We start from the raw sequence: 26266 nt of genomic DNA on the forward strand, positions 1-26266 counted from the left end.
ATGAAGATAAAAAACAAAAAAAAAAAGTACATAAAGGCGAAAGTACAGTATGTTTCTACGTCATTGGGTGATGAAGAATCTAACGGCTTTCCGTTTCGATTCATGCGTATATCTTAATTCTACACCCGAGATATTTTGGATTATGTCCCCTTGTTTTACTTTTGTTTCAAAAACCACCCATTGGTTTGTAACAGGGAAAAATTCGTTAAGAAATTTGATTGAATTAGAATGATAAAGGTTTGTTTTCTCACAAGTTAGAATTTTGCGTTAATAAATAAATTAAAAATATATGAAATTAGTGTTTCTTATTCTATAATATAAATATAAGAAGAGATTTTATCTTAGAATTTGAAGAGTATATAATAGACATCAAATAAATAATTAGGGGTAGTGTAATGAATCTGTAATTTGAAGTGATTTGACTTTTAATGAGTTTGTAGATAATTACAGGGGAATTGGAAAATTTGGTTGTGATTTTTGTTAAAACAAGAATCTCATCAAACACTGTAGAACAGTTAATTTCAGAGTGTTTTATAAGATGATAATAAGTTCAATAATATTGAATTTTAAAATATTTTTTAAATCCACGTTTGAATAACAGTAGATTTGTTATTTTAACAAAAAAAATTGATTCGTTTTATCAAAAGAAACCCCTGTTCTAAAACTCGCCCGCCTGGGCGAGTAAGCGGCCGAGAACGCGTTGTGCGGTGAGCTTCCGTGGCGAGTTGGACATGATCGGTGTCATTATCCGGCAACCCGAGTTTTGACCGCAGACACCGTAGTTTAATAGTAATCGATTAATTATCTAAATCCGCGTAGTATAAATCGTTAAAACCACCAAAACCAAGTTGTGATTTTGATTTGTCAACTCCAATAAAGATCAAATCGAGACTAAATGATGCTGAATCGAGTCTAATCATTCGTAGAAGTGCAAGATATGGTGACAAGATAAAAGAATTGCAGGAATAGAAAATGTAAGGATATGAAGAAGATAATGATAATTACGTAAATGTCATTCTCTTAAAGAATAAAAAAATAACAAAATGAGCTGTCGAACTTGAGACATATTGACTAAAAGCAATATTAATACCACCAGACCACATACAAAACTGAACCTTGTTACTCACAATTCATCTAATATATAAATTATATTTTTGTGATCAATTTGGTATTTATTCACAAATCTATAATTTTAGTACAAGGATATTTTATACATACACATGTATTACTCATTAATATATTGTATTATACATATAAATTAGGTATTATACGTATAAAAGTACAAAAAATTCCTCCCCGCGTACTCTCCGAGTTTTTTCCGCTTTTTCAATAAATCGCTAGGCCCATGTGTGCCGCACGCATAGCGTCTAGCGAGTTTCCGAACAGGGAAAGAAACTAGTTTCTGCAAAAAGTAAAAAAAAATCTAAGTATAAATGGGCATTGATTGGTAATACAGTGAAAGTATGAGGGCAACAAAACATTCTACTCAGCTCTTTTATTTTATTTTTAATCATCATGATGTCCTCGTGGGTGTATGTGTATATGTCTTCCTTCCATCCACCTCCTTCTGCATAATCTTCTTTTGAGCTCTCTCATTCGTTGGATCCCTTCGCTCTCACAACTTGTCATTCTCCTCAGCTCTTTTTTTTCATAGAGAATTAAGATTTATATTTTCGTTACTACTGTCTCTCCTTCTTCAGATCTAGTTTTCCCCCATCACACGGATCAGTCCAGGTTCGTTGTTCATCGGAATCACCGTTATAATCATCGTTAGATCTAATTTGTTTGTTGAATCAAATTGATGTTTTTGGGATTCAGACCTGATCTGTTGCCTTTTTGGAGTATTGCGATCGCGCGTTTTTTTTTTGAAATTCCGATTAGGAAGAAATCGTTTTTTCTTTTGGGTGGATTAACTAACTGGATCGAGATGAATGTAGAGAGAGCATCGTGATTCGTTTTATGCTGCTTCTTAAACCGATGATGCATGTTATTGAGTTTTCTTGCGGTGCAGTATCTTTTGTATAATTCAATTGTATACCCATCTGAGAGAGAGAGGATTCGTGTTTTGTTGATTTAAAAGAGGTGAATTGATGAACGTTTTTTTTTTAATTTATTTTTAAGAGTTGCTCTCGTTTCTGAGTGTTGTAGTGCTGCTGCTAGCTACTCTTTTTGATTGTCGTAAGCGTGTAACATGGGACTTTTTTCTTGTTTTGTCCGCTGTCTCTCGTGCAGGTCTTAGCCAAAAAAGAAAAGAAAAAAAGCATGGCGTCCGTGGCAGCAAGTGAGAACCAGTGGTTCAAAGGGAGAGTGAAAGCTGTTACCTCCGGAGACTGCTTGGTTATCACGGCTTTGACCCATAACAGGGCTGGCCCACCTCCTGAAAAGACCATCACTTTATCTTCTCTCTTGGCTCCTAAATTGGTGAGCCCTCACCCCACCCCACCACTTTTACTTACAAAAAGCTAGAAGATTACTTTGAGAAAGATAACTAATTTCTTACAAATCAATAGGCTTATCATTATAACCTTACCTTACATGAGAAACTAGAAGATAACTTTTTAGATATCAGAGAAAGATAATCAGATAACCTTAGCTTACATGAATTTTGTTACCATAGGCTCCCTCTCATTGTTTGGTTTTGTCCTTGCTTTTCAGGCTCGCAGGGGAGGTATAGATGAGCCTTTTGCCTGGGAAAGCAGGGAATTTCTGAGAAAGCTTTGCATTGGGAAGGTAGGTGCTGCTAAGTTTAAACTCCTAATCATTTATGTTATATGTTTGGTAATTCACAATCTTCTTTTGAGCAGGAGGTTACTTTCAAAGTGGATTACAAAGTGGAAGCTATTGCTGGAAGAGAATTTGGCTCCGTTTACCTTGCCAACGAAAATCTTGCTAAGCTTGTTGTTCAGAATGGCTGGGCTAAGGTAATATCCATTTTTTTTTTAAATTTCAATAGGCGGCCTTGTCTCAGCTTTCTGATATGGTGGAGAAATGCCTGTACTATGGACAGGTCAGGGAGCCAGGTCAGCAGAATAAGGATAAGGTTAGTCCTTGCATTTCGGAGCTGTTACAGCTTGAAGAGCTGGCTAAGCAGGAAGGGCTTGGTCGTTGGAGCAAGGTTGGTGTCTCTTTTACTATTTCTCTTAATTTGGTGTGTCGAAGCGCCTTCATTACAGAGGACAGACTTGTTGGACAACGGTCTAACTCTCTTAACCATTAGGGATTATTCTATCTAATATAAACTCAAAGTTAAGGGAACCAACTGGCAAGTTATTTGGGTTTATATCTATGTGAGCCGAGGTTCCCTTGAAATTTGAATAATCATATATCTTGACTTACGTTGACTCCCGTTATATTTGTTGGTTTATTGATGGAATTTACTTGATACAGGTTCCTGGTGCTGCCGAGGCATCTGTCAGGAATCTTCCTCCTTCTACCGTTGGGGATTCTGGGAATTTTGATGCCATGGGTCTTTTAGCTGCAAGTAAAGGTAAGCCCATGGAAGCTATTGTTGAGCAAGTCCGTGATGGCAGTACCATCCGAGTTTACCTTCTTCCTGAGTATCAGTTTGTGCAAGTTTTTGTTGCTGGACTTCAGGTGTGTAGTCCTGTTTTTGTGTGAGGAGTTTACATTCGAACTTCATGGTATAAAGAGTGCTGGATATATTCCATGCAGGCTCCATCGATGGGAAGGAGATCTACACAAGAAACTGTTGTTGAGACAGATGCTGCATCAGCTCCAAATGGAGATGCTTCTGCTGAGCCTCGTGGTCCTCTAACATCAGCTCAAAGACTCGCTGCCTCAGCAGTATCGTCAGTCGAGGTTTCCTCTGATCCGTTTGCAATGGAAGCCAAGTATTTTACTGAGCTTCGTGTTCTTAATAGAGATGTAAGGAGGAACTGCAACAAATTAACTCATCTGCATTTGAAATTTAAATGATTTAACTGTGAGCTGGATTTTGCAGGTTCGCATTGTTCTTGAAGGTGTTGACAAATTCAACAATCTCATTGGATCGGTTTACTATTCTGTTGGGGAAGAAGTTAAAGACTTGGGTCTGGAGCTGGTTGAAAATGTACGTCGTCTTAATTAAACAGTTATTTGTTTCGACATGATTATATATTGAAACTAACTGGCCAATAAATGTTTTTGACTTGTCACAACGTTGGTGGTATAACTAAAGATCCTGAAACTAGTACTAAAAATTTTCTTCCCCTATTGAACTTGTACCTACTACTTAAGGTTAAGGTCGTTGGCCAATTGTATTAGTTTTTTATTTTCTTGGTAGACTTAGCAGATCATTTCTGTTATATGAAACCGCTGGAAATTATGATATTGGATGGTGTTGAATAAAAGTTATGACACTGGTTGCTGTTCCTTTTGCTCAGGGTCTTGCGAAGTATGTTGAGTGGAGTGCCAACATGATGGAGGAAGAAGCCAAAAAGAAGCTAAAAGCTGCAGAACTTCAATGCAAGAAAAACCGGGTGAAAATGTGGGCAAACTATGTCCCTCCAGCTAGTAACTCGAAGGCAATTCATGACCAGAATTTTACTGGAAAGGTAAATAATTGCTTGCGTGAATGTCATGGTATATATATATTGCCTTTCCCCCTCATTTCATCAGTTCTTAGTTCTTACTAGTTTGTACTATCTTCAGGTAGTGGAAGTTGTGAGTGGGGACTGCTTAGTAGTTGCTGATGATTCTATTCCATTTGGGAGCCCAATGGCAGAGCGCCGAGTCTGTCTTTCGAGCATTAGGTCTCCTAAAATGGGTAACCCACGCAGAGAGGAGAAACCAGCCCCTTATGCTCGGGAAGCCAGGGAGTTTCTAAGACAAAGGCTTATTGGAAAACAGGTATATATTCTTTGTGTCTTCTTAGTTAATTTATCGCATCGTGCGCACAAGAGCAAGATCTCTGACTTATTTTTTTCCTGGTGTAGGTTATCGTTCAAATGGAATACTCAAGGAAGATTAGCCCAGCAGATGGTGTTACTACTTCTGGAGCTGGTGATACTAGGGTCATGGATTTTGGCTCAGTGTTCCTTCCTACTCCTACCAAGGGTGATACAGCTGAAGCAGCTGCAGCAACTCCCGGAGCTAATATTGCGGAACTCATTATCGCCCGTGGCTTTGGGACTGTGGTTAGACATCGCGACTTTGAAGAGAGGTCAAACCATTACGAAGCTCTACTGGCTGCTGAAGCTCGTGCTGTCGCGGGGAAGAAAGGAATTCAATCTGCAAAGGACTCTCCAGTCATGCACGTCACAGACCTGACTGTGGCATCGGCCAAGAAGGCTAAAGATTTCTTGCCATCCCTGCACAGAAGTAGGAGAATATCTGCGGTTGTGGAATATGTCCTGAGCGGACATCGGTTCAAGCTATACATTCCAAAAGAAACATGCAGTATTGCCTTTGCATTCTCTGGTGTCAGATGTCCTGGCCGTGGCGAACCCTATTCAGAAGATGCTATTGCTTTCATGAGGCGTAAGATCATGCAGAGAGATGTTGAGGTAAATGGACATATTACATGGTCATGAGATCTAAGATTACACTCTTTTGTATATGACTCTTACATGGTGTTTTATAATAACAGATTGAAGTTGAAACTGTGGATAGAACCGGCACGTTCTTGGGATCAATGTGGGAGTCAAGGACCAACGCAGCAACGTTTCTTCTTGAAGCTGGCCTGGCGAAAATGCAGACTGGCTTTGGTGCAGACAGGATTCCCGAAGCTCATCTTCTTGAATTGGCAGAACGATCTGCTAAGAATCAGAAACTGAAGGTAACACCAATAGATATCTTTTTTAACTAAAGAAAAATATCTTTAGTCCAAAACAAAACTGAACATGCTAAACCGTATGATTTCACAGATTTGGGAAAACTATGTTGAAGGAGAGGAAGTTGTAAATGGTGGCTCTAAAGTAGAAACAAGGCATAAAGAAACATTAAAGGTTGTTGTCACGGAAGTGCTTGAAGGCGGACGATTCTATGTTCAGACGATTGGAGATCAGAAAGTAGCTTCGATTCAAAACCAGCTTGCATCTCTGAGTCTTAAAGACGCTCCCATTGTTGGATCGTTTAACCCTAAGAAGGGTGACATCGTCCTTGCACAGTTTAGCCTCGATAACTCCTGGAACCGTGCAATGGTAAATCATCAAACCCTTAAACATCTCTTCGTTTTTAGTATCACCTTTGGTTATTTATAGTATACCGACTTTGTATTCAGATTGTTAATGCACCCCGAGGAGCAGTTCAGTCTCCAGATGACAAATTCGAAGTGTTCTACATCGATTATGGAAACCAAGAAACAGTTCCGTACAGCGCAGTTCGCCCTATCGAGCCATCAGTATCCTCAGCACCAGGACTCGCGCAGCTCTGCAGACTTGCCTACATAAAAGTACCAAGTCTGGAAGACGACTTTGGTCCTGAAGCGGGAGAGTATTTACATACCGTAACACTGGGAAGTGGTAAAGAGTTCAAGGCAGTGGTAGAGGAGAGAGATACTTCAGGAGGCAAAGTGAAAGGCCAAGGAACTGGAACCGAGCTTGCTGTTACTCTCATCGCTGTTGATGATGAGATCTCTGTCAATGCAGCAATGCTTCAGGTTCGGTGCCTCATCTTCTCTTCTCAATCCTTCAAATTATTTATTGATTCGTTATATGAACCTGAGAGTGAAATGTGTGTTGTTATGATTACAGGAAGGAATAGCGAGGATGGAGAAACGCAAGAAGTGGGAGCATAAAGACAAGCAAGCAGCTCTTGATGCGCTTGAGAAGTTCCAAGATGAAGCTCGCAAATCTAGGACAGGAATCTGGCAGTACGGAGACATCCAATCTGATGATGAGGACAGTGCTCCGGTCAGGAAACCTGGTCGCGGGTAATTGTTTGTCCACCGGTGATCAATGGTGGTTCCAAAGAGGGAACAGAGAAGCGTCGGTTTCTATTAAAGAAGAGAGATGTTGCTTGCAAAGCATCAAACTTTTTGTAACATTTAGAAATTCTCTTTTATTTATTTATAGACTTGAGGATTTTCTATATTTAGGAGTATGGACGATGTTCTTGTTCTTTAATTTTGTTTGACAGAAGGATCTCATAATAAGGTTAAGTCGACAACGTAAGAGGGGGCTTTTATATATGTACTTGGTCGTCGTCATTCACGAAACCAACCGAAACCAAACCGAAATCTCCTGAATATCTATTGGGTGTAAGAAAGATATATCCATAATATTCAGAACCGAATATACTTTACCTGGAACTGAATAAAATACCTGAATGGCCATACCTATACTTAGTTAATATTTAATTGTTCTTTTTACAATTTTCTCTAATATTCATTTTCTCGAGGTAGTTAAAAACTTATAGATCCTTATATATGTTGTTGGACGTATCCCACTATATAAAAGCTACTAATTTTGGATGTTATAAAGGATGCCACATAGGCAAAATATTCTCAGCCATTCATTCTGCCACGTCACTGGTAACCCAGACCAACAAATCGTAATTGCAGCCCAGCCCGTTAACCGGTTTCGCTCACGAAATTGCTGTCTCCGTCTCTTTGCTGTTGGGCCAGATTAAAAAATTTTCCAGCCCATCCCATTACTTATTTCAACTGTCAAACTATTTTCTTTTGCATTTTCTATTATTTCAGACAATTTTTTATTTCAACTGTTTTCTATAACAATGTGCAAACCGCCTAAGTTCCCTTTGATCTTAAAATAGTACGCCCAAAATAACAAAACCCCCTCATTTCACACACAGTCCCTGTAAATTTCTATAAAAAACTAAATTCTACTATCAAACCCACCCAACAAATTTACTACTACCACCTATAATTATGGCCCGGCCTACTTAAACTTTAAAAAAAACCATGACAATACTTAAAAAAAACACACCCTAACTATGTTCACTTCAAAAAAAAAATTTAAACAAAATTGCCAAAAAAATACTAATTCTCATTCTTATCTATGTAGCACATGCACCACAAGATCAAAGCAATTAGGACAACACCCTCGAACCTCATCTAATAATCGTTAGGATCCTTAGGGTCTGGCCCATCACAAATCACAAAAATAAAGATGCTTTCCTAGGGACAACTTTCATATGTCTTGACATCCAGGTTTGTCTAAAATTCATATTTTTAATTATTCCAACTATATTTCAAATGATTGCTTCTAACCACTAAACAGGAACAAAAAAATGGAGGGGAAGGTACCTATTTCTACGTCTGACACAATGTACCAACGCTTCGAAGAAGGGAAAATTTATCACATTAGATATTTTAATCTCCTCCCCAATAACCAACGTTACAGGCTTACCGATCAACCATACATAATCAATATCAAAGAAACAACAACTATTACACTGATTCAAGAAAACATTGCACCGATTCCTTCATACATATTCCGGCCACAACGCTACACCCAGTTGATCAGCTTAGCAAGTGAAACCAACTTCCTACCAGGTAAAAAAAAAACAAAAACTCTCTCACACAAAAATAAATCCTAATTTTTTTCCAAACAACCAAATTATTCCTACAGATGTTGTTGGCCGCATTTGCCTCATTCAAGGAAGTGATTTATATAACCACTACACAGATTCAAAAATCATCATTGGATTACGTTTAGACAGGTACAAACTTTTTATTAAGTAATAATTGGTTTACAACTAAACAAAATCTAATACAATAATTATTTGTAGATCGAAATTGGTACGTCTAACTTTATGGGACAAGGAGGCATCTAATTTCAGGGAGTTAAATCGCATATCAACAAGGAAAAAACAAGTCGTAATCATCACAAGTATCATTCCACGGATACATGAAGGTAATAAACTAAACATAAACTTTACAAAAAACTAAATGCTAACAAATATTTGCCTTTTTCAGAAAAACTATCACTCACAGCAACACCTGGAACGCGCTTCTACTTTAACAACGAAATTGATATCATTCAACGCTTCCAAAAGAGGAATAAACTGCTATCTTAAGCCTCATAGCAAACACCACCAGTCAACTTTTAAAACATTTACGTTACCACTTCCTACATCAATTAAATTGTCACACACAAAGATTATTTTCTCATTCAAATATCGAATTCCTCAAAACTATTTATTATTCATACTTACAGTTGTTTTTTAAAAAAAAAATGATCACCGTTTCGAACTTCTCCCCTGTATAAAAAAACAAAACTTAACTTATCCTTTCAGAAACCAAAAAACACACAATTTTAATTCACCTGATTTTTATTAAACATGTAATCCGCGCGCAGCGCGGACGCCGGCCCTAGTTCATTCATAATTAGCCCTGGGCCAAAATACCTTGAACCGAAATATCCAACTGAAATACTCAAAATATCTGAAACTAAAAAATGGATCAAAACACTCAAATACTTCCGCATGGTTTCTATATTTCTATATTGGAAATAACCGAACCAGAACCAAACGGGTATCCGAATATCCGAAAATAACAAATTTTATATTTTCATATAAGATAAAATATCATCAACCACACTCGAATCCAGGTTGAATAAAAAGAGTGAAAACATTGTTACCACCATACCATACTATCTTTTATGTACTCTTTTATATTATAGTTATATATGATGTTTCTAAATTAAAATATAGTAAATGCTTATAAAATAAACACCTTAGTGACTCAAACTCTTGTGGATTAATGAATATGCAAGTGTGTAACCAGCAGACCACTTAGATTAGCATATTAACTATTATATTTTGTATATATATGTTTGATTCACATATTACACGGATATCCGGAACCGAATCAAAACCGAACCAAAATCTCCTAAGTACATATTATGTATAAGAATGATATCGGAAACCGAACCGAATACCCCAATGTCTAGGCATATTCACGAGTAAATATGTCATCAGTTTCATAGCAATCTGAGGAATAGCCTGAAGACTTTGAGTCCAATCTGATAGATTTTGGGACAGCCACAAAATTGGATCAGTGAAATCTATATACTATATAAAAGTTGAGTCTATATGAGAACGTCAAATTTCAAACAACCAATTAAAATGTGACTAATCATAATATTCCAAATTATTATTTACAAAACATGAAAAAAATTTCCGATATAATACTCCTACAAAATATGGTAAATTAACAAAAACAATATTAAAAGATATAAAGTCAATATATAACTATTTTGAAATTAACAAATATTATTTTTGAAATGGACTTGAGTTTAGAAAATATAACCGTTACAAAAACGCGTGTTTATATTTTATTTTTTGAACTAACAAAAGCGCGTGTTATCAAACATAACAGCAAAACGTATAGTTTTTCCTCCAACTTAATTTTCAGTTTCCACAGTTTAAACATTCTATATTTCTCTCTCTCTCTCTCTCTCTCTCTCTCTGGATCGACTCTTCGAGGATTTGCAAAAACGGAAGATTCGAAGAGTTTTTTGGATTAGAAAGTCAGTAAGTGTTTGATCTTATGTAATTTGTGTAAGGATTTCTAATTTTCCTGCCTGAAATCGATACGATGGGTTTAGGATTTGCTAGTTCCTCACTGGTCTATGTTAATTAGGGTATTGTGTAAATCGTTCTAATGTTGCAGTGATCTTTTGGTGTAGGGTTTCCTTTTGAAGTGAAGCTTCTTGACTCACCATCGTCCAAGGTAATCAAAAAAAAAAAAGAAGCTTTTTGTTCTGTTTATATGCATTTCGTTGATAAAGCTGTCTGGTTATTGAAGTGATTTTTGAATGTGATCTTATTAACATATAGTTGTATCAAGAATCTGAATCTTTTTTTTTTTTTGGGATCATCTCCAGCCTAATTTAGGAACATTCATGGAACCAGTGAGATCAAGTGTTAGAGAGAGATGAACGTGATGGATATACAACTTGGTAAGTTAAAAGAGTGAGAATCAAATCTGTTTAAAGGCATTTTGCCTCTTGATATGTACTCATTCTCTTTATACTTGTTCATTCTAAGTGTAATCTCTCAGTTTCAGTCTCTTGTTTGTATAAAGTATCACGCAAGTCCCATGGTTAGTGTTTGAACATGGTTTTGTGTTTTAACAGATGGTAATATCGCTTGCAAATCATGAGATGCATTTGTTAGAGGACAAAAGTCACTGGCCTTCCTTTTGGCTGTCTACTGCTGCTAACTTTCGAGGTAAATTCCCTGTCTATTAAATTAGCTTCACGTTTGTTGATTTTTTGTCTTCAGAGGATGGAATCGAATGAGAACAAAGTCGAACGTATATGATCAGTTCTCTTCGATGATGATGTCTTAGGATTTTGAAACCCAAAACAGGTCATAGGCAACCACTAATCTTATAGTGTGTTTGTATCAGAGATTCTTGTTTTGGTACATTGTTGCCTCGGAAACTAGACCCCTAAGGAATCTTGGTTGGTAGTGCGTGTCTAAAGAGGGACATTATGGGATGGATAATAAGAGTCTTACGAAAAAGACTATATGGGATCTGTTTTTGATTAGGTGGTGGATAACGAGGGTTAAGAAGTCTTTGTAATAAAGATTATGAATCTCAAACAGATCCCGTATAATCTTGTTTCAGTACATTGTTGCCTCAGAAACTAGACCCATAAGGAATCTTGGTTGGTAGTGCATGTCTAAAGAGGGATATTATGGGATGAATAATAAGAGTCTTAAGAAAAAGACTATATGGGATCTGTTTTTGATTAGATGGAGGATAACGAGGGTTAAGAAGTCTTTGTAATAAAGATTATGAATCTCAAACAGATCCCGTATAATCATGCTTACAAGTCTTTAGGCAAAAAAGACTCTATGGGAATGGAAAAAGATATGACCAACGGCTTAGAAACAAAGTCCTTAGATGGTAAAAGCGACTAAGGGCTTAATAAGACTTGTTGGATGGGGAAAAAAAGACCAACTTTTCAAATAAGTCTTAAGACAAAGACTGAAATAAAAAGCCAGAATCCTTGTTTTCGCTACCCATGGCTTACAAAAAGATGTCTAGACAAAGATCACATGTGTCTGTTCTTAGACACCTAAGGACTAATGGCTGAAACAATACATGTTGGATGGAAAAAAAGTACAAACGGCTTAAAGAAGTCTAGAAGGCTTACAAATCTCTAGAAAAAGACCAGATTGGTCGATGCTGGATGGAAACAATATTAACCAGCAGCTTATTTTTGTTACCCACGGCTTACAAAAAGGTGTCTAGACAAAGACCATATGTGCTGTTTTTAGACCCGTAAGGACTGATGGCTAAAACAATACATGTTGGATGGGGAAAAAGTAAAAAACGGCTTAAAGAAGTCTAGAAGGCTTACAAATCTCTACACAAATACCAGATTGGTCAATGCTGGATGGAAACAATTACCAGCAGCTTAAAAGAAAGTCCTTAGATGGAAAGACGGCTAATGACATAATTTTAATTCTTGGTGGATGGGGAAAAAACCAACAACATCTCAAATAAATCTTGAGACAAAGACTGAAACGAAAAGCTACATTCCTCATTTTTGCTGCCCACGGCTTACAAAAGGTGACTAGACAAATGTGTGTCTGTTTATAGACATGCTAGATGGGAAAGCCACCAGTCGCTTAGTAAAAAGCCCTTACTTCTTAGATGAAAAACGACTAATGGCTGAAACAACACTTGTCGGATGGAAAAAACGTACAAAAGGCTAAAGAAGTGTAGATGGCTTAAAAATCTCTAGGCAAAGACAAAGCTTAGACAAAGACCAGATTGGTGGTAGACATGCTGGATGGAAACAATGACCAACAGCTTAGAAGAAAGTCTGTAGAGGCTAATGACATAATTATAACACTTTTTGGATGGGGAAAATACCAGCATCTCAAATAAGTCTTAAGACAAAGACTGAAATGAAAAGCCACATTCCTAACTTTTGCTACCCACGACTTATACAAGGGGCTTAGACAAAGACATAAGTCCTCTAGAAAAGACCAGATGAATCAGGTTTTACACATTAGAAGAAAGTCCTTGCGTGACTAATGACTTAATTTTAACACTTGATGGATGGGAACAAAAATAACAACAAATGGCTTGAAGAAGTCTAAACGAAAGACAATGAACCAAAAGGCATAAAGAACACCAACGACTGACAAAGTCTTAAATAAGGAGTCTTAAGACAGGACTATATAGGATCTGTTATTGATTATTTGGATGGAGTGGAGGATAACAAGGATTAATAAAGCCTTTAAGTAAAGACTATGAATCTGAAACAGATCCCGTATAGTCATGCTTACAAGTTCGTAGATGGAAAAAACGACTAAGGGATAGAAGCAGACTTGTTGGATGGGAAAAAACGAACAACATGTCAATTAAGTCTTTAAGACAAAGACTGAAATGAAAAGCCAGATTCCTTACTTTTTGCTACCCACGGCTTACAGAAGAAGTCTCTAGACAAAGAACATATGTCTGAGATCGAAAAACGATTGATGTCTGAGACAATACTTGTTGAACGGTTCAAAGAAGTCTAAAATGACATACAAAAGTCTCTAGGCCTTTAGACATGATGGAAGGAAAATAGGAGGGATGGCTGAAACAATACTTGTTGGATAAAGAAAAGTACAGACAGCTTACAAACGTATCTAGGCAAAAGACAAAACGGGCCTAGACAGACATATATCTCTAGACAAAGATCAAATGTGTCTGTTTTAGATATGCTGGATGGTAAATATGACCAGCAGCTTAAGCAAAAGACATACAATGAGTTTTACAGCTTGTTGGATGGGGTAAAAAAACAACAGCTTAAGAAAAAGTCTTTAAAAACTCTTTAAGATACGGACTATGAGTTGGTTTGTAATTTGGTGGATGGAAAGAGTGACCACCACTGTCTGAAAGCAGTCTTAAAATGAAAACAACTACAAGTCTTAAGACTGCGCTGATATTAGAAGTCTTTTGATAAAACACTATCAAAGGCTTAAAGAATCATAACACAATGATTCGTTAACAAGGATTATGATTCCAAAAGAGATTCTTACAGCTAGTTGGATGGAAAAATACGACTAAAGGCTTAAATAAGACATGTTGGCTGGTAAAGAAGAATGACCAACACAAAGATGTTTTAAGACAGACTTTTCACTGAGAACTATATGTCTTTGCGATAACCACAAGGCTCAGATAAACTATAAAATGACAATAGTTTTGTACTCCCGGCTGAAATCCTTAATAAAAATAAAGTACAAACGTCTCTAGACAAAGACAATAGGAGTCGGTTTTTGGACATGTTGGATGGAAAGAGTGAGCAGAGGCTAAGAAAAGAAAAGTCTTTAGATGGAAAGAAGGACTAATGGTTGAGTTGAGTGAACAAAAAACGATCAACAACTTAAAAAAGTCTTAAAGACAAATATTATGAACCACAAGGCTTAAACTAGATTATACAGTCGTCAAAGACTAAAATGAAAAAAGACATATGGGTCGGGTATTGGACTTGCTGGATAAGGAAACAACCCACGGCTAAGAAAATTCTTTCAACAATGACAATGGCTTCTTGGTTTACAATTTGTTGGTTCGCAAAAAAAAGACCAACAACTGAAATTAGTCAAACTTTGACTGAAATGAACAATCAGATTCTTTCTCAAACCAATCACGTCTTAGACAAGCAGTGTTTGTTGGTTTCTCATTTTCGTGCATGGAAAATGGCCAACAGTCTAAATAAGTCACAAGACAATGATTACAAATCGAGAAAACAGATTCTTAAGTAACCATAAGGATCAGAAGCCTTTTGAGAAATACTCGGAGTCGGTTAAGTTTATGAGTTGGATGGATGGAAAGACCAACCGTGTCTAATCAATTAAATAAGACTTGTTGGATGAGAAGTGACCAGCAGTTTATAAAAAAGGTCCTTAGATGGGGAAAAAGACTTGTTGGATGGAAAAGAAAGAAACGACCACCGCTTAAAGAAGTCTTAAGACAAAAACTATGAACCACAAGGCTTAAAGAAATATTTTTTGCTCGATAACCACAAGACTTGAAAGGTATACTATGATTTGGATGGATATAACGACGACCAATGGGGCTAATAAAGTCGATAATGTCTGCAAAACTCTGAAGATAAAGACTAAAGAAGAATGACCAATTATCTAAAATCAGTCTTAACAAAGAGACTCTAATAAATTAAAGACGACGGTTCAGTATTGGACTTGCTGGATAGAGAAACAATCCACAACCTAGAAAACTCTTTAGACAAAGACAATGTCATGGTTTACGATTTGTTGGATGGAAAAACGACCAACAGCTGATATAAGTATTTAGTCAAAGACTGAAACGATTTTAAGAAGTCATGAGACAAAAAATATTGACAAACATCATGAATCGGGAAAACAAATACTTTGCACAAAGAATACTATGGATCACTTTAGATTTGTTGGACGGGAAAAGCGACCAACACATGTCTTTTGATTAAATAAGACTTGTTGGATGGGAAAAGCGACTAAAACAGCTTAAAGATGTCTTTTTGACAAAATAATATATTGTGATAACCACAAGGCTTAAAGATTTCTTAAACCAATGGTTGAGAAACTCACTGATAGCTGCACAAATTCTTGGAAGTTTCTAGACAAAGACTTTTTTTTTGAGCAACTTCTAGACAAAGACTATGGGTCGGTATTTGACTTGAAGAATGAATGTCACAAAGTGGCTGAAAAAGTCACCAATAACTTCAAAAAGTCTTGGAAGTGTCTAGACAAACACTATGGGTCTGGTATTCAACTTGAAGGATGATGAATAAGTCAATGATGGCTTGAAGAAGTCTTAAAACTCTCTGAACAAGGACTATGGGTAATTTGACTTGCTGGATAGAACAACAACCCATAGTTTAGAAATGTCCCACAACTTAGAAAATATTTAGACAAAGACAACGTGTTGGTTTACGATTTGTTGGATGGAAAAAAACGACCAACAACTAAAATAAGCTTTAAGAAAAAGTTTGAAACGAAAAAGAAAAAACTGATTCCTTACATTACGTATGATCCACGGCTTACAAAAGTCTCGACACAAAGACAATATGGGTTTAGAAAAAGGTCCTTGATGAAATAGAAAAAGTTCAAACGGCTTCTTAGACATGCTAAAAGGAAAAAAAATACCAGCTTCTTAGACAAAAGTCCTTCGACGGAAAAGAAAAAAACTTGTTGGATGGAAAAGAAAAAACGACCAATGACGTAACTTGATGTATGGAAAAAGACCAACTGCTTCACGAGGTAAAGATTCTTGACAAAAAGATTGTGAATCAAGAAATCAGATTCTTAGACTTGTTGGATGATAAAACAACTAACGCTTTGTTGTATGGAACATGACTGGCGGCTAATTAAGTCACACGACTAAGATTCTTGAACAAAATTTATGAACCCGAGGCAGATTCTTACTTAACCACACGCCTTGGATAAATTCCTACTTAACCACCACTGCATAAAGGGCTAAAGACAAAAACTACATTCTGATTCGTTAGAATGGAAAAATACGACCACAGCTTCAAACACTACAAATAATTGTTTACAAATCTATGTTGAATTAAATACTAATTAATTATAATTATTTCTTTTCAGGTATGTGCTTCAGAAGGTGTTCAAATTGTCAGACTAATCACGATTCTGTTTTGTAGAATAAAAGACCAGTCACTAGAATTTTTTTCAGTCATCTCTGTTTTGATCCTTCTAGTTCCAAGTCTGCTTTTGGTGTTGCTTACTCAGTTATGTCGATTTTGTAAGAACTCCTGAGTGAATTTCTTCTCCCAATCATTAGAACGGTCTTCTCTTTGACTTTTTCAGGTATGTCCTCACTTTTTTTTTTTGAACGGCACAGGTATGTCCCTCTCTTATTCTTTTGCTTCTAGCGTTTTGATGTTTGTGTCTATTTTCTTCTCCACCAGTCGATTTTTAATCCTAATCTAACGTATCTCGAAATCATTGACGTCTCTATAGGTTCTGTGCAATCACTAAAAGAATGCAACACATACATATAAACACAGACATATATATCATATATACATGCATTTATACATAGTCATACACATGCATATATTCATACATATTTGTATACTTACTGGTAGAAACTCATATTTGCTTCCATATTTAAATGTTTAGTTACTTTCGTGATTCTTTGTTTGTTTACTTGCTTTTTCGCTTCCTTGTTGATTAATTGCTTTCTTAATTTCACTGCTTTTCGTTAACTTCCTTGATTACTTGCATGATTGTATGTTTAGTTGTGTGCTTCTTAATTCATGTTCAAATTTCGCTCCTCCTTAATTTCTTACTTTCCTTGTATAGTTATATTCTTCTCTGATTCCTTATTAACTTTTTGTTTGTTTGCTTATATTAATAAACTTGATATATAATATTTTTAGAAAACTGATTGAAAATTAAAATATATTTATTTAGAAAGAATAAGATTTATAAAAATAAATAAATATAATTCTAAAAGAAAATTAATAATATAAGCCACTGAAGGTGTCAGCATCAGATTTTAAACCACTAATCATAATATGTCAATTAATTATGTATATAATTATAAAACTTCCTAAAATATTTTTTCTCGAAAATAAAATACAAATTCATACAAAATAAGGTAAGCTATCAAAAAATTATTAAAAAGAAATGAACTTAATATAGTTTTTTTTTGGTACAGCCGAGCTTAGTATAGCTACTATTTTGAAAATTAACATAAAACTAACAAATATTGTTTTTATTTAAAAAACAAATATCTTTTTTTTAATTTTATGTCAAATAAACTAAGAAAAAAATATCATTTTAATCAATAAAGTTAATATATTCTATTTTTAGAACATTGACATAAGAATAACCAATTTTACTTAGGAAAGAAAAAGATGTTTAAAATATATATATATAATGTTAGCGTATAATATAAACCAAACTATCAAAACAAAAAATATTTAAAATTAACCAATTTGACATATACTATCTTTATAAAATTGACATAAATTTCACAAAACATTTTTAAGAAGAATACAAAATTTTGAATTTCAAAGCTATAAGAATTTAAATCACATATGATTAAAAATGTGAAGCTAAATAAATAGTGTTTCACATAAAAGTTAAAATATCAATAAAATATATAAAATCACTATTTGAATTTAATATTTTAAAATGTTAAGATTTTTAAAAATAGTTCCTATAAATAAAATAAATTAATGTTATGTAGCTCGTTAATAACTTTTATAATTTAACAGTTAAAGATTAATAAAAAACTTATGTCCTGAAGTATGTTAAGAATATGAATATCATATGTATCAAACAATATATTATTAATATCAAATGTGCTAAACTTATAAAAGTTTAAAATAAATCAATATGTATTTTTATATGCAAAATATATTGAATGCTATAAGACATTAAGGGTTCTCACTTAGGATTTTGAACTATTAATCATATAAGGGAAATTTTCATGTTTATCACATTGTTGGTATCATTATTTATGTTTATCTTCATTGAAGGGACAATTTCACAAATACTTTATTTATTAAGAGGCAAAAAACTTTTATACCATTGCTTTATATATATAATAAATAATTATTTAAATAAATGAAAAATAAAAATAAAAATTATTTTTCATTAGTGTTCGAACCATATGTTTTCAAATTCAAAATTTTTATAAAATGTTTTTATATATTTTTCAAATTTTCTTTTTAAAATTCGAAATTTCTTTTGAAAATATTTTTTATTAAACTTTTTTTTTAAGATTAATTATTTTTTATTTTTTTTATTTTTTTGTCATTGACTTTCACAAATTTATACTGACTCTATAAACCAAACTGGGTGATCTGCATCCATGTGAACGACAAAAGACGGTTGCTTCTTAACACTGCGTGCTAGTCTATCTATCTTTGTATTTTCATTCGTGGTACATAGATAATCTATGATCGGGTAAAACTCTCTTTTAGGGTCTTGATATCTTCCAAATAATTTCCAAAAACATGTCATTCCTCTGGTGTGAAAATCATCTTCACCAATTGAGAATAATCCGTTACAAACATAACCCAAAATTAACGTAAATCGATCCGTGGCTGCTAAAGTGTACCAGCAGGACTTTGAATCATACTGGACTTTAAATAGTAACCAGATGCTTTTTGGACAAGGAAAGGAACAGAAAATACAATTTGGCTAAATCAAGAACCGTCTCACTTACATACTGTCCCTCCTGTCCAAACTTGGTCTTACACGTTAAAAGGCTACAGCAGCAATTAACATTCGAACAAAAGCACAAATCAAAACCAACACGAGAAAAAAAAATCTGATCTTCCTTTCAGCGCATCCGAAAACTTTCCTTTCCTTCTCATTCTAAAACATTTATCTAATTATCACGTCTCGGTTGCCTTTTGCGTGGAGCAGCGGTTTCTTCCTTCTTCTCTGTCTCATCTTCACTTTTTGAGCTCTCTCCTACTTCTGGTTTCTTCTTTTCCACAGTTGCTGCCGCCTGTAAACAACCCCATTTTTTTTATTTCTTTAGCTCCTCTTTCACTTGTCCCCCATATATTACAAAATCCCAAAACAACAAAAATGACAGTAAAATTTGTACCTTCTTCCCACCGAAGATAAGCTTGATGAAGAGCGAGAAAAATACTATGACAATGGAGACGAGGACACCAATGGTTAAGTTTGGTTGTTCCTCAGCTTTCTCAATCACTTCCTACAAAACGAAACCATTTTCAAAATCGCTTTAGGTCCCCTCCTCAAGGTCGAGTCATCATGATAACAATGTAACATGGTTTGAATGAGGGAGAACTAACCGTGATCTTAGACTTGTACGCACTTAGGAAAGAAATGTCTGCAACCTTGTTCAAGAGGTCGAACACAACCTTCTGCAAACAATCATGAACAGAGATGAATAAATGTATGTCTTTTACGAGAAGCCATATATTTTTGCTTCTGTTGGAAAATCAAACTTGCCTGGTAGCTCTTGAGACCATCTGCAGAGCCAGCAGCTTCCTCTTCTGCCTTTTGTTTCTCTTTCTCAACATCAAACTTAGGCTTCCAAGTGGTCTGTCTGTAAGTCTCGGCGACTTTCTCGTCTTTCGCTATCAACATGTTGTCAAACAAGATACCGTCTTGCATTGTCCAGATCTCTATACCTATGGCTGCAATGGGTTCATAATCGGGTCTGTCTAGCTCAAAGTAGTCAGGGTTAGGGATGTCTCTGGGTTTCCAGATTCCCTTGTAAGCAGGGTTATCTATGAGAGGTGCACTCCACTTTCCCTTGTAAGCAGGGTTCTTCTTCATCGGTCTCTTCCATTCACCACAACCTGGTGCTGTTTCACACTTGGGGTTGTCAATCTTTGGAGCCTCCCACATACCATCTTCCTCATCATCCCAATCTTCAGGTTTGGTCGCCTCTGGGTCGTCAACCTCCTCAGGCTCATCATCTAACCATCCTTCTGGTTTCTCAGCTTCCTCATCTTCGATCTCCATGGGTGCATCCTCGTCCCAGTCGTCAGGCTTCACGGCACTAGGATCAGGAATCTTGGCTCTTTCATCCCAGTCTTCTGGTTTCTTGTCCTCAGGGTCAGGGATGGTCTTGTCAGGGATCAAAGCAGGCTCAAAGTCTTCTCCAGAGAGTAAATTAGCCTTTTTCTTCTCCTCTCCATCAACCAAAATGCTAACCTCGTTGTCGGGCTTCAAGATGGCGGTGTAGACATGAGAAAGCTTGTCATGAGGAACAGAGGGAGGGAACTTGAGGTGGTGCTCGACGTACTCGCCACTCTTGGGATTCTTGTGCTTCAAGATGAAGTGCACTTTGTTTGTGGCTCCACACTTGTCAGGCCCAAACATGATGGAGTAAGGAGATTCACTATTGAACCCCTCAGCAGTCCATCCAGCATCTTGAGGACGGAGGTATTTCAAGTAAGCACCACCACACTCAAGCCCCTCCTGGAAACGAACCTCGTACTGAAGAACAACTGTTCCATCCTTGAGGTTTAGAGGCTCCTCAAGCTCTTTCACTATACCATACTTACGGGCCTTCTCGCTTACGAGAAGTCCATAATCATCATGTCCCTCACTCTTTGCATGCTTCCACACACCTGATACAGATAAAAAAGCTCTTAAAAAAGAAGCTTCTACGCAAAAGTGGGATAATGATCAACAGCTCAGGTTCGACAACTAGAGAAAGATTCAACTTCTGCAGCAGAAAAAAAAAACATGCATTCTTAAATGCCTTCCCAAATCCGTTTATAAAGAGTTTACAGATTATCACTAAGAAAACATTTTGCATGAGGTCACGAATCACATTACCACTAAGTCAGATTTTTAACATTCTCGATTTGATTCCTCTATATGATGAATGTTAAACAATTCAAACTCTCTGAATCATTAAATTTCCTAAAAGTGACGAAGATCACAAAACATATACTTAACTACAATGCACTGTGAGTTTACAGGTATACAATTACCTTCGTAATCACCATTCTTCGAAACGATCCAGCTACCTTCGAATGGCTCATCGAACGATTCATACAACACCTGAACAGAAAACGAGTATCCAGTTAAGTCAATCACTTTTCTAATATCTTCAGATCTACCAAAACCATTTTCTCAGAAAATTAAAAATTACCGTCTGATCGTCACAGTAGCAAAGCTTCTGGAGCGAAACGAAAGCTAAGGTAAGCAAAAGGCCGGATAATAGTTGCCGGTTTCTCATCATCGGAAACCTCAGGATCTAGTCGGTCGTACACCGGAGAGCAGATCGGAGAAGAGAGTAGAGTGTTGGTATTTTCCAAAATACTTTCTGAATAATTAGATATTTATTCAATCCCGTAGACTCGGTCGTGAGTTTCAATTTGTTGTTTCCACCAATGATATCGCTTGCCACGCGATGATAACCACTCATATGCCGCCACGTCAGTCAAAAGCGAGCTCTCCTACGTGCAAGTTATATTGCTATTATTGGGCTGGGCCTACCAAACAATTAAAGAGTCTCTAAGGGAAACAGAGTCTTTTCGGCTCTATACTTTGAGAAATTATTAATTTGTGCATTTTAATGAATTTGGAAATTAAAACTAAACTGAATTGTATTTGAAAATTTATGCAAATTTTATGTATTATTTACAAATCATAATTTATATCATATGTTATTTATTGATAGATTTGATTTCGCAATTAATATACAAAAATTAATTAGTTAAAATGCATATATTCAACTGTGGAAAAAAAATTGAATTTGTAAATACTAATAAAAATCCAAATGACGATGGTTACGACTTAGGACATAACTGTACTAAATCCAGCACTCTTGTTCACTCTCTCATCTCTTTCCATCACTCCCCTAACTTTAACCACATCCTCCCATCTCTCAGCATTTGCATACATCTCCACCATCACTTTATACACTCCTCCATCCTCTGGACTCAATTCCTTAACTCTCTCTGCAGCTTTCTCTGCTACCTCTATGTTCCCGTGGATTCTACATCCTCCCAACAGACCGCTCCACGCCAAGAGTTTCTCTCTGTTCCCTCCATCTTTAGGCATTCTCTCAATCATCTCCGCTGCTTCTTCGATCAACCCCGCTCTTCCCAGCAAATCCGCCATACACCCGTAATGTTTCATCTCTTTATCGACATCATACAGAGACCCCATTTGGTCGAAAAGCTTCTTGGCTTCATCAACTAGACCAGCATGGCTGCAACCCACTAAAACGCTTATGAAACTAACTCCATCAGGTTTGATACCAGAGCTAACCATCGTACGGAAGCAATCAACAGTTAGCTCGCCGTAACCGTGCATGGCGAGACCAGTGATGATTGCATTCCATGTGAACAAAGTTTTGTCTGAACATAAACTAAAGATCTCCATGGCTGTCTCGATGAAACCACACTTGGCATAGAAATCCACCAATCCAGTAGCTAAAAACGAATCAACGAAAAGTCTGTTCCTTTTGGCGTAATCATGTATAGCTTTCCCTTTCTCTAAATCTCCCGACTGTGCACAGGCTGAAAGAGTTGAGACAATGGCCACGTTATCAGGTTTGAAGCCAGAAGCAAGCATTTCGTCGAAGAGGCTGATAGCTTCTCTGCAACAGTTCATCTGCGCATACCCAGCAATGAGACTGTTCCACGACACCAAATCACGAAAAGGCATTGAATCGAACAACTCCCGTGCACGAACAACCTCACGTGCCTTCACTAACCCATCAATCAGCACGTTGTACGTGACAACATCTCTTTGAGGATTTTCGTCGAACAGCTTCAAGGCACTTTTAATCGAGATGTTTGTTAAGTAGACCCGGATCAGAGTGTTCAAAGTGAACAAATCAGACAACAACCCGAATCTCAAAGCTTGACAATGCAAGGCTTCGACTAAGGTAAAGCTAACGTTCTTCTTCGCACAAGCCTTGAATACGAAAGGGAAAGTGTGGAAGTCGGGAGGAACAGAACGACGTCGCATCTGGACGTAGAAACGGTGAGGAGACAGAGACGGCGCGTGAAGGGAATAGACTCTAATGATCGTGTTGAAGCAAAACGTAGATGGGTTTGTAATGAAACTGAACACCGCAGCTGCATAACTCGCTGTCGGAGACGGTGTTATAGAGGTGATAGCGAAGAGGATATTGGTGAGAAGAGAGTTCTGATTCGGACCGTTGGAGATCCGACCGGAAGTGATGAACTGTGCATGAAACTGATGCACATGTCTAAGGGTTTTACACAGCTTCTGTATTGATGACATTTTGACTTGGAAAATAATGCAAAGCTTTCTCTTTTAAAGGAAAAGTTTTCAGAATAAAAATTAATCAGATCTCTTGTTTACATTTTCTACAATCGAAAGCTAAAGTTTTTTCTTTCACCATCATCAAATCAAATGAGCTGATCACTGTATCTCTTTAATCAAGGGCTAGATTTTTCTTCATAGCTTCGTAAACAAGGTAGGAGATGCTTGCGGAAGGGATGACTTTGAAAAGATTGGGGAAGATTCCTCTGTAAAAGCCTCTTACACCTTCCCCTTTTAGCGTCTTCAGAAACTCTTGGCTCATGCTCGTCTTTGCGCTATCAGCTTGCATTCTGATTAATAATAGTTTTACTAAACTCAGTTCAGATATTTAAAACAAAAAAAAAAAAAAGAAAGGAGAAATGATTAGGTTTTGGAGTTTAACCTCGTTCGTACGACTTGCAACGGGTAAACACACGATGCTCCAAGAGCTCCTGATGTCATTCCACATCCTAGTTGCACGAGAGGACCCGGCTCTGCACAGTACAAAGTCTTTAGTAGCACCAGTGTGAAAGATCACGTAAAAAGTAGTGATTAGTAAAAATCTAACCGTCATGATGAATGTACGTCCTTGAAAAGTCTTTGAGAGTTTCGTAAGCAGCAAGGTCAATCCCAGCGTAAGGTATAATCCCAAGAAGAGAAGGATAAAGACCCTTGTAAAACGCTCGAGGTCCTTCTTGAACCCAAATCTCCTTGGTCAGTTTCAACAGATTCGGTGTCTTCCCAAGCTCACTCACACAAGTCTGCAACCTAGTCTTCACTAGATCCATAGGGTAAATAGCGGTTTGAGCCACTGCACCAGCCAACCCACCAGCCAAAAGCCTCCCCTTTGTGCCAATCTCACCATCTCCTCCACCGATAATAGGCTTCAGCATCTCGTAAGCAGCAAACTTGATGGCGCTCTCCGGAGCCACTTTCGTCACATTCAGCCCGTTACCTCTGAAGAAACCCAACAGCTTGTCTTCCCTCCATATTTTCTTGATGGTCGGGACAACTCCTGACTTTGTTCTCTGGACTTGCAAAACAACTTTAAGACGGTCTAGAGGCGCGGTAGCGGTTCTAGAAACAGCTCCGGCAAGTCCTCCGGCGAGGAGTAGTTTGCTTCTTTGAGCGTGTTTGCTTATACCGTCAGGTATGACAGGCTGCTCCCCAATGTCTATTAAGCAAACTCTTTCCCAGTGATGGTAAATATTCTCAACAGTGGCTTCATGGGGGTGCAGCAAAAGAAAGTCCCTCCACTCTTGGAAAGTTATAGTTCCGTTTTTGTCCTTATCAACATGCTCCATAAAAGAAGCCAGTTCCTTATCTTCAATTTCAATGCCTACAAAAAAGCCATAAGAAGGGCACTTTGAATCTTATAGAGAGACTAAGCAGAGAGTTGCAAAGGGCATCAAAGTTTCCTCTTTTAGCAAAATACACATCACAAAGCCATAAAAGAGTAATGGAACAGTGTGGGAATGAGAATCAGAATACCAGACTTAGCAAGAGCCTGGGAGAGCTCGTCTGGGCAAATGTCGTCGTTGCGTTCAACATCAATGGCTTGGAAGATGATGTAAAGCTCAAGCTCCTTAGCGTCCATGTAGCGACGAAACTCCTCGTAGTCAACGCGCCCATCTCGATTCGAGTCGCAGACTCTAAGCAAATCTCTAGCGTATTTGTACTTTGGAGGAATACGAAGCGAAGTCAGGCCTTTCTCGATGTGGGTGTCGTCTAAGAACCCTAACTTGGAACTGTCGAAGAATTCGAACAGTCTTCGAATCCTGAGGTCTCTCTCTTCCTTGGTCTCGTGTAATGCCACCAGCACGTCTTCCATCGTCGTGGCTCCGTGCTTCTTAGCCGGAGTTTGGTTGAGTTTTCCGCTCTCCATCAATCAAGAAACCCAGATGAAAAAGTCGGAGGGAGCTCCAACGTTACTGGAAGATGTGCAGTGTCGTGTCGGAAGAATTCAAAATGTGACGCTCACTGGACAAAACGTTGTCTCTGATTTGACCCAAACATATGTAAGGCAACGACTATTGAGCGAAGATTGGAGAAGTGAGAACACCGATCTGACTTTCAATCTTTGTTGGCTCTTTGTGGAAGAAGCAAAAAAAATATCTACCACAACTGCTTCATTATTTTCCGTGTGGACCACTTCCAATTCTTCCACGTCCACCACACAAAACACACCATCAAATAAAACCAGTCGTCTAGTTTTGGTTTGAATCAATAACAAAGTAACAATGAGTACCGGTCTACCAAATCTCAATTGAAGACGGTTTACGTGGATTGATACAGAACAAAGACTCACTGATACAGAGAATAAGTAACTTTTTTTGTTACTAGGGATTAACCCGGGCTACGCCCGGGATTTTTATATTTTTCTAATTTAAGTTGTTAAATTATTTATATTTAGGTTATGATATATATTTATATAAATGTTAAGATGTATGTCATAATTAAAATTTATTTTTAAATTTTAACACGTTAAATTAACATATTTTTTACTATTTAAATATTTTTTGTAATTTTATTGGCTATCTAGTTATCATATTTAGGAAAACTATCTGTTGAGTGTTGGAATAAATGTTTTAGATATTTAATTAAA

General features: G+C 36.9%; 4 protein-coding genes across 5 annotated transcripts; 1 reads left to right on the top strand and 3 right to left on the bottom strand.

The window, feature by feature from the left end:
* Nucleotides 1–1473: 1473 nt before the first annotated feature.
* LOC103873470 (ribonuclease TUDOR 2) lies at nt 1474–7129 on the top strand. Of its 2 annotated transcripts, none has more exons than XM_009151875.3 (15): nt 1474–1734; nt 2233–2421; nt 2656–2730; nt 2805–2921; nt 3008–3115; nt 3388–3594; nt 3673–3885; nt 3962–4069; nt 4383–4553; nt 4651–4848; nt 4935–5504; nt 5588–5776; nt 5865–6140; nt 6221–6598; nt 6693–7129. In XM_009151875.3, exons 2-15 carry the CDS (start codon nt 2263–2265, stop codon nt 6873–6875), a joined length of 2952 nt encoding a protein of 983 aa, XP_009150123.2. In that variant the 5' UTR covers nt 1474–1734; nt 2233–2262; the 3' UTR covers nt 6876–7129. The 2 variants fall into 2 exon arrangements, with proteins under 2 accessions (XP_009150123.2, XP_033128988.1); XM_033273097.1 differs by lacking the exon at nt 1474–1734 and adding an exon at nt 2061–2082.
* An 11906-nt stretch (nt 7130–19035) lies between these two features.
* Nucleotides 19036–21756, bottom strand: LOC103873468 (calnexin homolog 1). The gene is made up of 6 exons (XM_009151874.3): nt 21533–21756; nt 21372–21441; nt 19873–21002; nt 19713–19784; nt 19502–19612; nt 19036–19399 (listed from the first exon to the last, which is right to left on the bottom strand). The coding sequence occupies exons 1-6, from the start codon at nt 21620–21622 to the stop codon at nt 19277–19279; spliced, it is 1596 nt and encodes a 531-aa protein (XP_009150122.1). The 5' UTR covers nt 21623–21756; the 3' UTR covers nt 19036–19276.
* A 371-nt stretch (nt 21757–22127) lies between these two features.
* Nucleotides 22128–23699, bottom strand: LOC103873466 (pentatricopeptide repeat-containing protein At5g61800). Its single transcript, XM_009151872.3, has one exon. The coding sequence runs from the start codon at nt 23638–23640 to the stop codon at nt 22180–22182; it is 1461 nt and encodes a 486-aa protein (XP_009150120.1). The 5' UTR covers nt 23641–23699; the 3' UTR covers nt 22128–22179.
* LOC103873467 (calcium-dependent mitochondrial ATP-magnesium/phosphate carrier protein 1) lies at nt 23650–25803 on the bottom strand. The gene is made up of 4 exons (XM_009151873.3): nt 25153–25803; nt 24230–25000; nt 24065–24155; nt 23650–23972 (listed from the first exon to the last, which is right to left on the bottom strand). The coding sequence occupies exons 1-4, from the start codon at nt 25544–25546 to the stop codon at nt 23795–23797; spliced, it is 1434 nt and encodes a 477-aa protein (XP_009150121.1). The 5' UTR covers nt 25547–25803; the 3' UTR covers nt 23650–23794.
* Between the last annotated feature and the right edge of the window lie 463 nt (nt 25804–26266).

Source organism: Brassica rapa, chromosome A06, assembly GCF_000309985.2.
Source record: "Brassica rapa cultivar Chiifu-401-42 chromosome A06, CAAS_Brap_v3.01, whole genome shotgun sequence".
NCBI lineage: Eukaryota > Viridiplantae > Streptophyta > Magnoliopsida > Brassicales > Brassicaceae > Brassica > Brassica rapa.